Source organism: Bidens hawaiensis, unplaced genomic scaffold (genome assembly GCF_021521415.1).
Source record: "Bidens hawaiensis isolate Kalapana, Puna unplaced genomic scaffold, B.hawaiensis_p1.1 tig00047513_1, whole genome shotgun sequence".
Taxonomy (NCBI): Eukaryota; Viridiplantae; Streptophyta; class Magnoliopsida; order Asterales; family Asteraceae; genus Bidens; species Bidens hawaiensis.
In genome coordinates this window covers 56,960-74,804 of record NW_027498494.1, presented here as the reverse complement: position 1 = coordinate 74,804, position 17,845 = coordinate 56,960, and the positions used below count along the sequence as shown (strand labels likewise).

Here is a 17,845-nt window from a genome sequence, read left to right as displayed (position 1 = left end):
TGGTTGGATGAGAATGGTGTGGCGACATGGTTTGTGATTTGACATATTGAGTCATAGTTGGGTAAGCTTTGGTTTGTTTATGTCCAAGGCATTTGGTGAATGTGTTTGTCGTGTCCTTGAAGCATTTGGATGGTAAGTTTGATAGGTTTTCGTGGCGTAAAAGTGTCGGTAGTTAGGGCCTTTAGTTGGGTTGAGTTTTGTATATCTTGGGCTTGCATAGGGTTTGAGTAGGTGAGGGTATAACGTTGATGTGTTAGGTTTCGTTCATATTGAGGAAATATATGAGTGCGCGGAAAACTTTTGAAAGGTAAGGATGGTTTGATTTAGGATGGTAGTATGAGATGGGATACGGGTGTTTGGAAGCTCGTGGTTGCGTTTAGGGAAACTTTTGACTAATAATAAGTTTTAAATTGAAAATAACATAATTTATAATTAAGGATCGAAACATTCATGAAACATTTGATAATTAAATTACAAGTTAATATGTATTTTAATTTTTTTTTGCTTAGGAGCAAATTAAAATTTTGCCTATGAGGAGTTTAAAATAAGTGAATTGAATGTTAAAATTTGTTATGAAGTCTCAATATTGAAGGATGAATGTCATTTTGGGAATACAAAGGATAGTTCAACGGCTCATTTTTGGATACAGACACACCACCGAACCAAACCGAAGGGCATCTAACACGCGTTTAGGATACAGAAATCACCATCTAAACTTGTGATTAGATTCCAAAGATCACCATTCAAGTTGTTACACTTGAACTAGCATTGGAGAATTAATTTCAACTCAAAATCCATTGAGAGAAAATTAACACAAATATTTTTTTTTTCATCAAAACCAACTGCTTTCATTACTGTTGCATACGAAATACATAGGAAATAAAATAGATCATGGGTACACCACTAGCTACAATCTAGGGTAATGGAAAGAACTGCAAATTGAAATAAATAAAAATAAAATAGAACTAAAAATAGCATTTGAAAAATGATCTAAAATAATAACTTGCTACATGTTAAAACGTGGGCTATGGCCATGATGGATCATAGTTGAGTGATTTGGCTAATTGTTTCCGGATGACCCATTTAACTAGCGAGTCATGGCATACCCGTGATTCGATTCGATTGTGTCGAACCTGGTCTTCGGGTTCCGATGCAGGTAAGCATGTGACCTTATTAACCAACATTTAAAAAACCTAACCCGATGTATATCACATATATGGTAGGGATTAAAACTATTTTAATTTGAGTCAAAGACGACACACAAATATGACACGCAGACTTATTTTTGTAATTTATGACACTTGCTCAATGACATATAAAAATGATTGTCATAAATATTCTAATTTTAAAAGTTTATGACTTCATATATGGCAGGGATTAAAACTTTTTCAATTTGAGTGAAAGACGACACGCAACTATGACATGCAGACTTGTTTTTGTAATTTGTGACACTTGCTCAATGACATACAAAAATGAGTGTCATAAATATTCTAATGTTAAAAGTTTATGACTTCGTTTTAATGACTCGCACAATTGCGTGTCATAAATTGACGCATGTCATTGTGTGTATGTCAAGGAAGGCCTTTTTTCTAGTAGTGTTTTAAAGATTTCGTTTATATATTGTATATGAAAATTTTATAAAATAGGTATATGCTTAAATATAATATCTGGTTTTAAAAAAAAAGATCTTTTATAAAAGTAAGAAACAATTTTATAATATAAAAATAAACGGGATCGTAGGTCTTATCAAAACAGATAGCTGTTAAAGTGGGTTAAAACATCTTATATATATTGTTAAATTCTTTCATTATTAAATCCTGAATATATTATTAATATTCTTACAATAAGTAAAATTAAAAAAAGAAAATATGTAAAACAACCATGTATTATGAACCACATGTTTTATGATGGATAAAAGCTAGTATCTACTATTATAATATACAAAATTGTAATTGTGCCACGTGTCCTGTTTTTAGACATCTTCCAACTGAACCGCCTTATTTTTGAAACACTGCTGGAATTAACTTCCGTAACTTATGCATCCTAATTTCCAATCACAAACTTACCTAATTTCCTCTTATACGCATCGTTCTTCTGTTTATTAGGTTAGGGTTCATAGGGGTTTGCCAATGTCGCATTATTATTTGGTTTCTTTGAATTCCCTTGCTAAAACTTGTGAAGGTAAGCCATGTGTCTTACAATCAACTGAAACGATTCTGAATCTAGAATCAACATATTTGTCACTGCTCGATTTAATTAGGTATGTTTTTTTTAATCTTCAATAGTATTTTAAAGCCTTAAATCTCCTACTGTGAATCAATCCATCTTACAGGGGAATCATCAGCGACGATATCCAATAAATGATTCGAATAGTATGAACCCTAATTCTTTGATTTCAATTTAATGTTAGGTATAAACATAAAATCGTTTTGTGTTCATGTGTATTTTTAACCATAAATATTACAGTTTAATATGTCTTAAAAACATAAATATGTACAATTAAAGTGGTAATGATTTATTCATCAGTTGTTGTGGATGGTTGAGGCTGCATATTCATCGAATGGCAGATCCAATTGAGGTGGAAGCGACCGTTGTTGGGGTTTAGGTTAGTGATTATGTGGTATTGAGTAAATAAGTACGATTCTATTTGTGACCAAAATATTTCAAATAATATAATCAATGGAGACATCTCATTTTTTTTATTTTTTATTTCTTGTCAAATTAAGGAGTTTGTGTGTGTGTGTGTGTGTGTCAGATTATCTGATTTTGATATTTGTTGTAGAATCATCATATTGCTATAGAACATGGAAGTTTCATTGTTGTTCAAGGATACCAATGTGACTAATGGCTTAGTGATAAATCCATCAACAAATCATTATGTAGCTTGAGACACATTAACACATAGGTATTTTCATATTTCATTATTCTTTATCACAATTAGGTAATCATAATTAATGTATGAATGATGAATCTTCTGTTTAGCATAGCAAGGGACTGCTTCAATCGTTTATCTTAACTGACTATTTTATTATTAAACATATAAGTTTTTTTTATTAGGGTGATTGCTATTTAGTATATACAAATTTGATTTTTATGTTTTAATAATACAAAACCTGGGGAGTTTATTTTGGTGGAAATCTGGCTCCAAAGTTTAGAATGTGTGCACCAATTTATAGTTGTCATCACTATTGTTTTTCGTTCTTTAAGAAATGTATTCACAGTTTGAATCATACCCCCCTTGAGTTATTTTTATGTAGAGTGAAACCACAAAACCAGGCTGATTGCTTCCACATATGAACATCTAAAATGCAATGAGTTGTCATCAAGTGAAACTTATAATCCCTGTTGAATTTGGTTGGAGGGATGGTGTTGGTGCTAAGGATTGTTCTAATTTTGCAACAAAAAAAATGTGTCATTAGATGTAAGCATATTTTTCTGTGCATCGACAAGATACTCCATTTTTAATATTTGCGTTTCAAAGGCTGCTAGTATGCTTTTAGTACTAATATTTATAAATTGGCCAAGGTTTTCTCAAAATACTTAAGTTTCATGTAACTTATCAAACTGTGTTGTAGACTTGCAGGTATCCTATCAAAAGGTCATTATAGACACTAATGCATGTTATGTATGATGCATCTAGAGTTAGACTCCATGACTGAAGTAAGACATTGTTACAATATTTACATTTTTAATCATAGCTAATTAGCGACCATATTCTTCGATAATTGTATGACTTGTTTCTATTTATTAGCTAATTATGTTTGCTATTATGGTAGCAAAATTGAATATTGATAAAGTAGTGACACAATTGAAAGGTTTAAAGGATAATCTTTCTAGATTATAAGTTGTCTATTGCTAAGACACTAACTGATAATTGTAATTGTACCCTTATGTAAAAAGTAACCTTTTTTTTTACCTTTTAAGTTTTAAGTATAAGTCTTTTAAAATGGCTAGAATCATATAATCTAATGATGTAAGGGAAAATGACCATTTTATCCTTATGTCAAAGTAACTATTTTTTATCTTCTCATAGTGTAAGAAAAAATGGTCAAAATCATATAATTTTATGTTGCAAGAGAAAATTAACCATTTTACATTGATTCTATAGCATTAGATAGATTTGGAATTGCTGATTACAGGGGGATGTTTGGATTGATTGTAGCACTTATGATGAAACCATCAGCGCAGCATGCTTTATTTAGCCCAAAGTGGATATCGTAAGGCATTCAAGTAATTTGTTGGCTCATGCTGTTCATAATCTCCAAAAGTTTGTTGTATTAAAATGAAATTATGTAAATTGTCATTTCCAATCTTCAAAGTGACGAGCCATTGCTCTTATGGCATTCATTTATAATGACGTAATTATGAAAATGAACTATTGTTATGATTTAATCGTATTTAAAGCAAGGATTATTATATGTAGTTTTTATTTTCCATCCCGTGTAATACACGGGTTTCAAACCTAGTAATATAATATATATTAAAGGTAATTTTATATCATATATCAGTTTCTTTGCCATATTGTAATCTTTAAAAAATGATCTTATCACTGCCACATGCACGCGTAGTCTCTCTCCTTATAAAACCATCTCTTCCACCCTGTTCGTCATCTCTCTCTCTAAACAAACTCCCACTTGTCCATTCAATCATTCTTCACTCACCAGAATGCATGGATGGAGTCACAAATCAGTCGCAGAAAACAAAACAAACAAAAACCGTAATAAACCATCCTTTTCTTCAACCCTACTTGATGAAATCTACCGTTCCATGGATTACGCCGGTGAAGATAAACTTTCAACTAAACAAAGTGTCGGCGAAGGGGGCGGTAGAACACGAGCTAGCAACTGCAGTGCGCTGGAAGACGAAGGTATGGCGATAGCAACTCTCCAGCGAGCGTTTTTGGTCCAGAAATGGATGGATGTGAAAACAAACACCACACACCGAAGAAGGACTTCATCAATGGCAGATTATAATGACTCTTTTTTCTATAATAGTTCAATCTCTAGATCACACAAACCTTCTTGTTTTCGTCCTTTTCGGCCTAAGCCGATAAAAACCGGGCAACCAATCTCACCCGGAAGACGAATAACTAGTTTTCTCAATTCGCTTTTCACCAATGTTCATCTAAAGAAGCCAAAAGATTTGAAAACCGTCAAGATTGAAAGAACATCGCATGATCATCAATCTGCATGTTCATCGGCTCCTTCGTATACAAGATCATGTTTAAGCAAGAACTCTCCAAGAGCAAGGGAGAGGATTAATAATGGGGTTCGAAGGACCGTTAGATTTTATCCGGTGAGTGTCATAATCGACGAGGAATGTCGTCCGTGTGGCGAGAAGTTTATTTGTGGTGACCCGGATATTACGAAGGTGAATGTGACAACAATGTGTGGGAATAGATTTGATGACGGTGATGATGATGATGATGATATTCGAAGTGATGTAAGTTCAGATTTATTCGAGCTTGATCACTTGTCGATTATGAGCGAATGTGATGAACTTCCTGTGTATGGAACCACTCATTTTGACACCAACTGTGCTATTGATAACGGGTTGATTTGTTTATGATGTTAATTATTTTGTTGGAAAATGTAACACAGTCATTTGAAATTTATTGCATTATTTGAATTATAAGGTTGTATATATATATATATATATATATATATATATATATATATATATATATATATATATATATATATATATATCACTAGGTTAGGTACCCGTGTACAACACGGGTTTAAAAAATTTAATTTTATAACTCCAAAACGTTTGAAATATTAATAACGAAAAGCCATGGTAAACATATTTGCTTATTAAACAAAAAAGGTACAAACATAACAATTATTAAATAAATAACTTTTTGTGAACAATACATTGATCATAAATCGGCAAATCAATGATGTTTTCCAACGAAAGGAGATTTTCTGGGTATTCTACACAGGCTTGACTTTTAGCACATATTCAGCAAGTGTATCCTATTAAAAAAAATACTAACTGAAACTTAGGAAAGTAAGTTTTGAACTCGTCTTGTTTCATTCCCTGAAAGTTTAATCTCGTTATGATTGATGAATATACAAAAATAAAAATGATGTTGAAAAGTTACCTCCCTCTCCCATTATAATCATTTCAATTGAAAAATGTTGCGCAGGGTTCATTATAGGTTCTCAGTCTAAACACTCTAACTTAAATTATATATTTTGTTTTAGTAACATCAAGGTCTTGGAATTTAATCAAATTGTTTTGCCTCAATTATACTGTGTATTATAGAGAGCAATAAAAGAAGTACCTGATTGGCTAGCCATAATGTTATCATAATTGGCATTGGACGTTAGTGTATAACAAAAGACTATAATATGAGAAATGAAGATTAGTTGTGCGTGATATTCAATAAAATATAGCAAACTATGATTATCAATGTAGCAAAACAGTAAACTTACTTGGATTTGGGAGTCTGGTGGTCAAGAGATCGGTTTACAAAAAGGTGCAGGGGACTCAAATCTGATATAAAAATGTCATCACGTTTTGCTATTTATAATACTATAGAATTAGAAATCTGTAAATGAATTATAATCGTTTGCTTAGAAAACATAATAATTATTTTGATTATTAATCAAATTTCCATAATATGTATAATAAAACACGAAATTTGTTGTTGACATAAATAAGTTTGTAACTGAACTGTCGGATTAGATGTAATTTAGGTTGACACCTAAAGTTCGCACAGAAATTAAATGACTGAGTCAACTTGCTAAAGTAGATACAATTTTGCTTTTTAAATTGTAATTTAAATAATTTGACAAGTTTTGCTATTTGGAAACGTTTTTAGAGGACTGTAATTAGGGAGTGAAATAATACTATAATTATAATTTCTATATATAAATGATGTATTAAATCATAGAAAAAGTTATAGAAAAACTACCGGTTACTAAAAATAGTAATTATTTGCAAGAATTAAATTATTCAATCAAGTCAATTGTTTCTCAAGAAGTTAAATGAGTCAAAATGGGTTAGGTAAACCTAGAAACACAACTTTTGAACCGTATAAGAAGTGATACCAATTTATTTATAATAAACGTTATATAATATATGATTTATTTATTTTTATAGTACGTCGAAGTGGCAGCAGTGTCTCTCCCAAATAGTCATAATACTTGTCATACCCTATTACCCAAGTTCGAATCTCACTTCCAGTTGTGTTGCCTATATTTTAGAGCATGCACATGAGCCGGGATTTGAATCTGAGAGCCCCCAGATGGTAACTCTTAAGGAAAACCCCTTGACCACCCCACTAAGGTGGTGATGGCGTTAGATAAGATATGATACCAATTAGATTTTTCAAACACAGAAAACGCAAAAATGAACATTTAAAAATATATATACTATAGACAAGTTCAATCTTTAATATTACTGACCAAGGGACGCCCCCTCGTTGTAGTGATTAGAACATACCCGGTTGCCTTCCTGATTTCATCAAACATATTCGGACATGAATTTGGTACTTCCTAAAAATGAATAAACAAATAAATTAGAATCAGTATCTTAAATAAACATAAAAAATAAATGTTAGAAAATGTAAGACATGCATACAAAACAACATAAATACTAATTTAATATTATACATAACAAATATGCAGACTTGAAGGTGAAATTTTATAGCATATATCCTGCCACAGGTGTGCGCATATGTATAAACATTAACACAACATAATTTAGAAGTTCATCTATGTGAATAAGAATAAACAATGCATTTAAGGGTGTATGGATATAGATGTAATCTGAATATTTTAACTTATCAAGTTTCGGTGTTGGTTTAAAGTTATAAGAAACCGGTTTTGCTATTTTTTTATGTGTAAAAATAAATAAATATAAATCTTTAATTTGGAAAAAAATTAAATCTAACAACCAAAAGAGTGTAGTATCATGTGATAGATCTTCCACAAGGATGCAAAATTCTGGACATACATTATAAATATTATGCATAATACTTCATAAAACAAAAATTCCCTAAAAAGTACTACAGCAAAAAAAATTATAAGAACATTAACATCAAGGTTTCATATACATCAACCTGCTTGCATATAACTAAAAGCATTTAAACAAAATAAGAACATCAACATCTCGATGAACCTGTTTTTCTTTTAATTTGTTATTGAGTTCGTTTTAAGTCATTACATAGGATGACTGTTTGGTTAAACAAAACACACTCAATACCGTATAATTAAAAGTTGTTTTGAACCTATTTCATGATATAACTTTTATGTGTCAACTGTGAGATCATTACATTGACAACAATGAAGGATATATATCAAACTTCAATAAAATAAATAGCTAGTGTGTAACCTAGAAGACAAAATTAGAATCCACATTTTGTTATTCCTGATATACTTGCTGCAAATTTCAGTGTAATCTATATATACAATCAGTTAAAGTGCAAAATTAGTAAAATGAGATTAATAAAAGACCTTGAGATCATGAAACAGAGGACTTTCTATGTGATCATCAGTGAAGCCTTCGCAACAGAGCTTCTCGTGAACGATTGATCATGATTTAGGGAAAATCGAAGCAAGAAATATGGGTAGATGATGATTTGGATTCGTTTCCTGAACTATCACTTTGAAAGAGGAAAACTGATTTAGGGTTTTTGATATTATATATAACGAAGGAATGAAAAAACAACAAACTAAATTATTAAAATACCTTAGGCAATCCAACAATGATGATTAGGAACATGATGATACAGATTCGTATAAGATTGTGAATCAGTAAAGACCTTCAACAACTGAGTGAACATGGTTGGAATAATGATTTAGGGTTTGTGAATCAGTTATTTGTTTGGATTATAGCGTACATAAAATATTGGGGCGGGTAAGGGATCCGAGAATGCTTGTAAAAGGGTTGTGATTATAGGCGGGATTTTGAGAAGGAGGGTGTGTAAGAATAAATATACAGATATGTATATTTATGTATGGCCTACATGATCATTTATATTATAATAGATCAAAGTTAATTAAATTATACCTTATAATTATGTTAGCTAGGTGATTGTTGATGGACCAAATTACCCTTTCTTGCTAAGCAAGGTTTCCCCTTGGATGTATATAAATATGGAGAGACTAATTAACATCAGATAACTTAACCCTAAACCCTCACATCAAATTCGTGAGCCTCTCTCTCCCTCTATTATTCAGTTTCTCAAGAACCCTAATCCCCATCACTAATATACATCCTAAAGGGGAACCCGACCAAGCTGACTGTCATGTTGTCTGGATCGTACTCATCAGCCGTGGCCACACTCTCTGCTGTGACAGGTATGTTTTAATTGTAGGTTTATCATAACATCCATGTTTTCTATTATATACATGAAGAACTGATCAACATGCGGTATCAGAGCGATGTTGATTAATCAGTTCTTCATGTCTTCCTTTAACTCAGGATCTAAACCGGAAGACATGGACTAAAACCTAATAAACCCTAACAGTTTTCGGTTTTCATTAGTTCGTATTATTTTTTTATCGTTTTGATTAAAATCCGAAAACTGATAAACCCTAATAGATTTTCTTTTTTTTATTAATTCGTTTTATTATATTATCGTTATTAAAATCGCGAATGACAGAAACCCTAACAATTTTTCGGTTTTAAAAATCGCATCTGATATAAACTAACAGTTTTTTCGAAATCTGATAAATTAATGATTATTCATGTTAATAACAGTTTTCGAAAATCTGTTATAATTTGGTTCAATATCTGGATTGTTATAATGTTTTACTAAATTTTGATTAAGATTTAGACAAAGATATTTCGAATTTTGTAAACTTAATAAAGGAATTACTTTGAAAATAATCAAATCTTGGATAAACAAACAATCCCTAAAGAATTCAAATTAATCATTATTAACTGTTCATAAACTTATGGGTGTATGTGTTTACGGCTAAAACAGTTTCCGAAAACACTAAAACCAGAAAACTAATTTCCCGAAACTAAAAAAATTTTCGTGAACAGTTCGATCCGCGCTAATCGTTTTGTTTGCTATTAACTAAACTAATGTTTTGTAAATACTTAAAATTCATATTTATCACTTTTACAAAACAAATAAAAGCTTAATTTGAATGAATGATGATGTACACTTCTGCCCAAAGGTGATGTGATACATCAAACATATCATTCAAGTCTAAATACAAGCTATGTTAGTTTATCTTAAACATGATTTTAATGAATCACTTCTGCCCAAAGGTGATGCGATACATTTATATCAAAGCAAAACTAACTCGTGCATAATTAAAATGGTTGTTTCACATCTGCCCAAAGGTGATGTGTTACAATTGTTTTGCACATATACTTAAGTAAAATTTAATTCTGTTCAAAGGTGATTTATCTTTTATTTAAGTAGAATTTTATTAATTACATTAATCTATTATTTTGATGTTAATAATAGATATTAATTATCATAGCTTCATAATTTAAAATGGTTCTTATTTATGCCTGCATTAGTTTAAATTGCCCCTAGTTCACTCTAAGTTCCTTCTAGTTTAGTATCTTAACATTATCATATAAATTCCAATAACAGCTCCAAATGGTGGAATCACATCATTAACTGGAGATAACTTTGCTGCCTGGAAGGACTCTCTTATGCTTAATCTCGCCTTCCTAGATTTCGACTTTGCTCTAAATGAGGATGAACTTCCAGCACTAACCACTGAAAGCACCCCTGCTCAGCACTTATTGTTCGAAAAATGGAAGAGATGTAACCGCATGTCTCTAATGCTTATGAAAAACTCCATTAGCATGCCCATAAGAGGATCCATTCCGGACTCTGACAATGCTAAAACCTATCTGGCTTCTGTGGAGGAACAATTCAAGGGAACGTCTAAGGCGCATGCTAGTACTCTTATTCTCGAACTGGTGACTACTAAGTATAATGGAAGGAGTGGCATTCGTGGGCACATTATGATGATGAACGACATGGCCCATAAACTGAAGGGATTAGACATGTAGATCAGCGACGGTTTTCTGGTACCCTTCATCATGACCTCTCTTCCACCTGCTTATGAAGCTTTCAAAATCAATTACAACACCTAGAAGGACAAATGGTCCATGAGTGAGCTGATTGCTATGTGCGTGCAAGAGGAAGAGCGTATGAAGATGGACAAACCTGAAGTTGCTTACCTTGCCACCAGTTCCAAGAAGAGGAAGAACACTAATCCAAGAAAGGAGTTTGCTAAAGTTCAGAAAAATAATACAGGTGCCTCAACCAGCTCTCAGAACTCCACTGGAAAGCCCTTCTGCAAGTTCTGTAAGAAGTACATTCATAAGCCAAAGGACCAGATTTTAAGGAGTGGCTGGCTAAGAAAGGTAATGATCTCTTTATGATACTTGAGTCCTATAATTTAACTGTTCCTGCTAATACATGGTGGTTTGATTCTGGTTCTATGGTTCATGTAACCAATTCTACTCAGGGATTCCTTTCAATCCGGAAGCTGGAAAGAAACCAAAGAACACTAAGACTGGGGAATGATAAAGAACTTGAAGTCAAGGCTGTGGGAACTTTACAATTAATAATGAAAACTGGTTTATGTATTAAACTTTATGATACCTTATATATTCCTGAGATTACTCGGAATCTTGTATCAGGACCAAAGTTAGACATGGACGGTTTTGATGTTTCTCATGGTCGTGGCAAACTTACTATTTCTTTAAATTCTCAAGTGTTTGGTTTTGGCTTTTTGGATGGTGGTCGTTATAGATTAGAACCGGATGATAATTTTTCTAAATCTTTGTTGTCATATAATATTAATGAATCACTCACAAAGATTAAAGAGAAACGAGACTTAGAGACTTCTTCTATGTTGTGGCATCAACGTTTAGGCCACATCTCACAAGACCGGTTAGCCCACATCGTGAAGAATGAAGTCTTACCACATCTCGATTTCACCGATTTTGGAACATGTGTCAAATGTCTTAAAGGCAAAATGACATCAGCAAATAAGAAAGGCGTCACTAGGAGCTCTAATTTATTAGAACTCATTCATACTGATATTAGTGGTCCTTACCCAATTGCTGGCATAACTGGACATACTTCATTTATCACTTTCATTAATGATTATTCCCGATATATGTACTTGTATCTTATTAAAGAAAAATCTGAATCTGTAACAACTTTTAAAGATTATAAAACTGAAGTTGAAAAACAATTAGATCGTCAAATAAAAGTTGTCTGATCAGATAGAGGAGGTGACTATTATGGAAGACATACTGATGTGGGCCAGGCCTCTGGTCCATTTTATGAGTTTTGTAAGGGCCATGGGATCGTGAACCAATATACCATGCCAGGTACTCCTCAGCAAAATGGTGTCGCTGAACGGAGAAATCGAACCCTTATGGATATGGTACGCAGTATGTTAGCCAACACTAATTTGCCTCTATTTCTCTGGACTGAAGCCTTAAAAGCAGCCGTTCATATACTCAATAGAGTTCCTTCTCAGTCTGTCCCTGAAACTCCTTATGAACTTTGGACAGGAAGGAAACCGAGTCTTAATTATATGAAAGTATGGGGCTGTATTGCTGAAGCAATACTTTATAACCCTTTCCTAAAGAAACTTGACCCTAAAACTATTACCTGCTTCTTTATCGGTTATCCTGAAAATTCAAAGGGTTATCGTTTCTATTGTCCTTCCCATGTCACTCGTGTTGTAGAAACCAAGCGTGCCGTGTTCCCGGAGGATTACAAGATCAGTGGGAGCAGTACTAACCCTTATGAAGAATTGCAAGAAACACAAGATGCGGGGGGAGACTCGTCGATTATTGTAACTCCGGCTATTCCTCATGTACCCCATGCAATTGAACCTTCTGCACCACCTTCTCCACACTCAGAACCCGTTATCACAGAAAATGAAGGCACATCAAACACACAAAACAAAGACAATGCTGAACCCGCTAATCAACTCAGGAGGTCATCTAGGTCCAGAAGACCTACTAACTTTGATGATTATGTTACCTACCTGACTGAAGCTGACGCCGGAAAGCTTAATGATCCTATCTCTTATAATGAAGCCATGAGCAGTGATCAGTCTTCTGAATGGAATAAAGCAATGATTGATGAGCTTGATTCCATGAGAAAAAAATGACGTTTGGGATTTGGTTTAATTGCCCAACGGTGTCAAACCCGTAGGATGTAAATGGGTGTTCAAAACAAAACTTGATCCAAATGGGAACGTTGAACGCTATAAAGCGAGATTGGTTGCAAAGGGCTACACTCAGAAGAGGGAATTGACTATCAAGAGACTTTTTCACCTGTCTCTCGAAAAGATTCATTAAGGATCGTTATGGACCTAGTAGCTCACTTTGATTTAGAGCTGCATCAGATGGACGTGAAAACTGCTTTCCTTAACGGCACTTTAGACGAAGAGGTGTACATGAAGCAACCTGAAGGTCAAGAACATCTAGTCTGTAAGCTCAAGAAGTCAATATATGGGTTGAAACAAGCATCACGTCAATGGTACCTAAAGGTTGATGAAGTCATGAATAAACAAGGTTTTGCAAAGAATCAAGTGGATCAATGCACCTACATCAAAATGAGTGGGAGTAAGTTTACTATACTTGTCCTTTACGTAGATGATATTCTATTGGCAAGTAATAGTTTAGACATGTTGCATGAGTTGAAGCGATTACTCTCGCATAACTTCGACATGAAGGATCTCGGAGATGCTTCTAATGTTATTGGCATCGAAATTCACCGAAACAGACAGAGGAATCTTAGGATTATCTCAAAGGGCCTACATTGACCGTCTCCTTACTCGTTACAAAATGCAACATTGTAACCCAACTGCAGCTCCTGTAGTTAAAGGATACGTTTTCGGGGCATTCCAATGTCCGAAAACAGAGGTTGAAAAGGAGCAAATGAGATTGATACCTTATGCATTAGTAGTTGGGAGCCTTATGTATGCACAAGTTTGTACTCGCCCGGATATTGCTTATATTTCTGGAATGTTAGGCCGTTATCAGACTAATCCTGGCCTTGAACACTGGAAAGCAGCTAAGAAGGTGCTTCGATATCTTCAAAGGACGAAAGACTACAAACTGACTTATAGAAGAAGTGATAATTTAGAAGTGGTAGGTTATTCTGATTCTGACTTTGCTAAATGCAAAGATGACAAGAAGTCCACTTCGGGGTATATCTTTATGTTAACAGGCGGGCCCATCTCATGGAGGAGTCATAAGCAACAGTTAACGACTACTTCCACTATGATGGCAGAATATATAGTTGTTTATAATGCTACCTGCTGTGGAATGTTGCTTAAAAATCTGATCTCCGGACTCAAATTAGTCAATTCTATTTCTAGACCATTGAAGCTTTATTGTGATAATTCAGCTGCCGTTAATTTCTCGAACAGTAACAGTTCGACTGGAGCTGGTTTATATCTTGATACAAAGTATTTGTTCGTGCGTGAACGAGTTGAGGAAAATAAACTTTGTATTGAGTATATTAGTACACATAATATGCTAGCGGATCCGATGACTAAAGGTCTCTCACCTAAAGTTTTTGAAGAACATGGTGCTAATATGGGATTTACTGAAGACCTTATTTAATTGCATATTGTACTTATTTACATTTTATTTAATAACATTTCCTCAGTTTTGATTTTGTATGTCTCATAATATGTTCTGCATGCGTAATGACATATAGACAAATTATTATACAAATCAAATATTTGAAGGGCTTACTTATATAGTTTTGATCATAACTACTTAGGTTTTGAACAAGGACTGCAGTATGATTAATGGGGGTCTTGAGCTGATGTTCAATTCAATGATTGTATTTCTCTGCTCCAGTTTAAGTTTAAAGCTAAAATGAGTGTTAAAATCTGCAGACTAATCTAATGCTCATAATAAATGATTATTTGGCCAAGTGGGAGAATATAAGAATAAATATATAGATATGTATATTTATGTATGGCCTACATGATCATTTATATTATAATAGATCAAAGTTAATTAATTTATACCTTATAATTATGTTAGCTAGGTAATTGTTGATGGACCAAATTACCCTTTCTTGCTAACCAAGGGTTTCCCCTTGGATGTATATAAATATGGAGAGACTAATTAACATCAGATAACTTAACCCTAAACCCTCACATCAAATTCGTGAGCCTCTCTCTCCCTCTATTATTCAGTTTCTCAAGAACCCTAATCCCCATCACAAATATACATCCTAAAGGGGAACCCGACCAAGCTGACTGTCATGTCGTCTGGATCTTACTCATCAGCCGTGGCCACCCTCTCTGCTTTGACAGGTATGTTTTAATTGTAGGTTTATCATAACATCCATGTTTTCTATTATATACATGAAGAACTGATCAAAAGGGTGGGCTAACACGAGGACACGTGGCGAGTAAAACCTTTATTTATTAATTAGTATAGATATAGATTATTCTCAAGATTTTAAATTCTAGATCGGGTTAATCAACCCATCAAACGAAGCGGATAACAAAATTTTGAAATCTAAGTATCAATCAATTGAAAAGACTAAATAGATACTGTTTATTGAGTGTTAGTTCGTGACATAATTTTCGATTAATTAACTAATATATACTCATTTGTAGTTTGGACTTACCGACCCGTTTGAGTTGGATGATTTTAAGTGTATAACTTACTCTTGATATTTAACATTTTACAAATATGCATGCCTTGTTCCGTATCATTAATTAATTCCCGCCCGTCAAAGCATCACATGTCAACTTGTTAACATGATGAAACCATTTCACACTTATTTTTCCCTTGATTTACCTTCCCATACATAAACAAAACTTGGTTCAGAACTTAGAAGTTTTTTTCTTTTATTGAACTCTAAATATATATTTGGAAAGATACAAAATAATAATCGAGTTTGTTCAATATTGCATGGAAATTGTTACAAGGAAGTTTAGAATATCATAAAGTTTACCAAATAAAGGACATGTGAGAGTGTGTGCTTTCTAGGTAATTGTTCACACACAACGATATAATTAAATCCGCCTACCTCTTTTTAATATATTAGTTTACTAGCTTTTCAACCCATGTATTACACGAGATTTTTTTAAAATGATAAAAATTAATAAACTTTGTTATTTGAAATAAATCACAAAATTAAATGAAAGAAATAAATGAATTATATAGTACAAATAATAAGAAGTATAGAATCTTAATTTTACAAATTAGAGAAAATCTTTTTATATACAACATTTATTGTTTTATCACAAGTATGTATTATTTAGTATTATTAAGACTATAAACATAATCAACATTTATTATTTTATGTTTTTATTTTGTATCTTTTTTTTTGTTTCAAATAATTAATTTCATTAATTTAAACATTGACAAATTTCGCGTATGACACAAGTTCTAGAGCTAGCTAAATTTATTTAGGTTTACATTCATAGTCTAATTTTCCTTCATTTTCTAAGTTATAACCCTTTTGTTAAAATGGTTTTACCCATGACCCATGAATAGTTAGGATAAATGAGGTGAGAGATTAGAAAATTAGGAAATAAAATTAGGCTAGGATTAAATATGGTTATGACACCTAATCATAATTATTTTTGTTTATTAGAAGAGTAAGATTCGACTATAATAAAAACACCAAGACTTTAAGGAAGGGCATCTACGTCTTGAATATGAGGAAACTTGTTCTATTTGATCTATATGCATAAAATATGTCGGCTTTGAGTTGTTAGCAAGTTGTAACTGATGAATTAAGACTAGTAATTTATGGTATAATTTTATATAACTTCTATTAAACTTACAAAATAATACATTTCTTAAAAAAAAAAAATTCTATACATAATATAGCATAGTTTTTACACAACTTTAAAAGGTTTAGTAGAATATAGGTTTAAAGGAAAATGCATTATTTTACATGTATAAATACTAGTTATGTCCACTAATAGAGGAATTTGAAATTATATGGTGAAACAGAAAAATTGAAAGAAAGATAAAGGGCGAGAAATTGGGAGTGGAGACGAATGTTATAAAAGAATAGAAAGCGAATTCGATGATTGGTGCTCCTTTCGGTCTTGTTTGATCCCAATTTGATGGATGGATGGATTTGAGGGTGACAGTTTGTGAGACAAGAAAGAAAGAAAAGGTAAAAGAAGAGGGAGATATTAATAAAAGAAAAATAAAGGAGGGGTAACAGTGAAAAATCAAGATTCAAGGAATCGAAGATCGAGATTAGATGCAAGACCAAGAGAATTAATAAAGGGGAAAGTGATACTTTTGTATTCTTCCTTACTATAAATAAAACACAAGAACTTTTTGGTTAATATATTGGAATTTATGATGTTTCAAAGAGAGGATATGAATAAAACATACGAAATAAATAATGAAATTGGAGATCGAAAACAATAGTTTTTTTAACAGTCATTTGGATTACTAATACCTACTTGATCATCTCCATTCTATTCTAAGAGGAAACTCACCATATGTAAGAAAACACTTTGATCCAACCTGAAACCTCTTTTATTTTTTTTCCCAGATAAGACTATAACCCAAGATCTCTCTTTTTAACATAAAGTTTTTAGATACATCATCTCAACCACTTGTATTAGATGTCATTGGCATAATAGAATTAACAACAATATAAAATGCACATGGGCAGCAAAGATCCTACCACGACATTGAGTCGTTGAGCAATTCATATGTACAACTTACTTTGTTATTCTTGAATGGATCATTAATATGTACATCATTCACATGTGTGTCGAACATCTATTAGGTTTTAGTTCAGAGCTACTTATTGAGTGGGAGAAATCAAGATTATGTGAGGGAGTAATCGAAGAGGATACCATTAATGAGCTAATGATTATTG

The 17,845-nt window shown here is 32.7% G+C and overlaps 1 protein-coding gene and 1 pseudogene across 1 annotated transcript; both read left to right on the top strand.

Moving 5' to 3' along the window:
* Window positions 1-4,556: 4,556 nt before the first annotated feature.
* Window positions 4,557-5,606, top strand: LOC143597044 (protein BIG GRAIN 1-like; annotated as a pseudogene).
* Window positions 5,607-9,259: 3,653 nt separating this feature from the next.
* Window positions 9,260-10,995, top strand: LOC143597046 (uncharacterized). The gene is made up of 2 exons (XM_077075663.1): window positions 9,260-9,311; window positions 10,568-10,995. Exons 1-2 carry the CDS (start codon window positions 9,260-9,262, stop codon window positions 10,993-10,995), a joined length of 480 nt encoding a protein of 159 aa, XP_076931778.1.
* The last annotated feature ends 6,850 nt before the right edge of the window (window positions 10,996-17,845 follow it).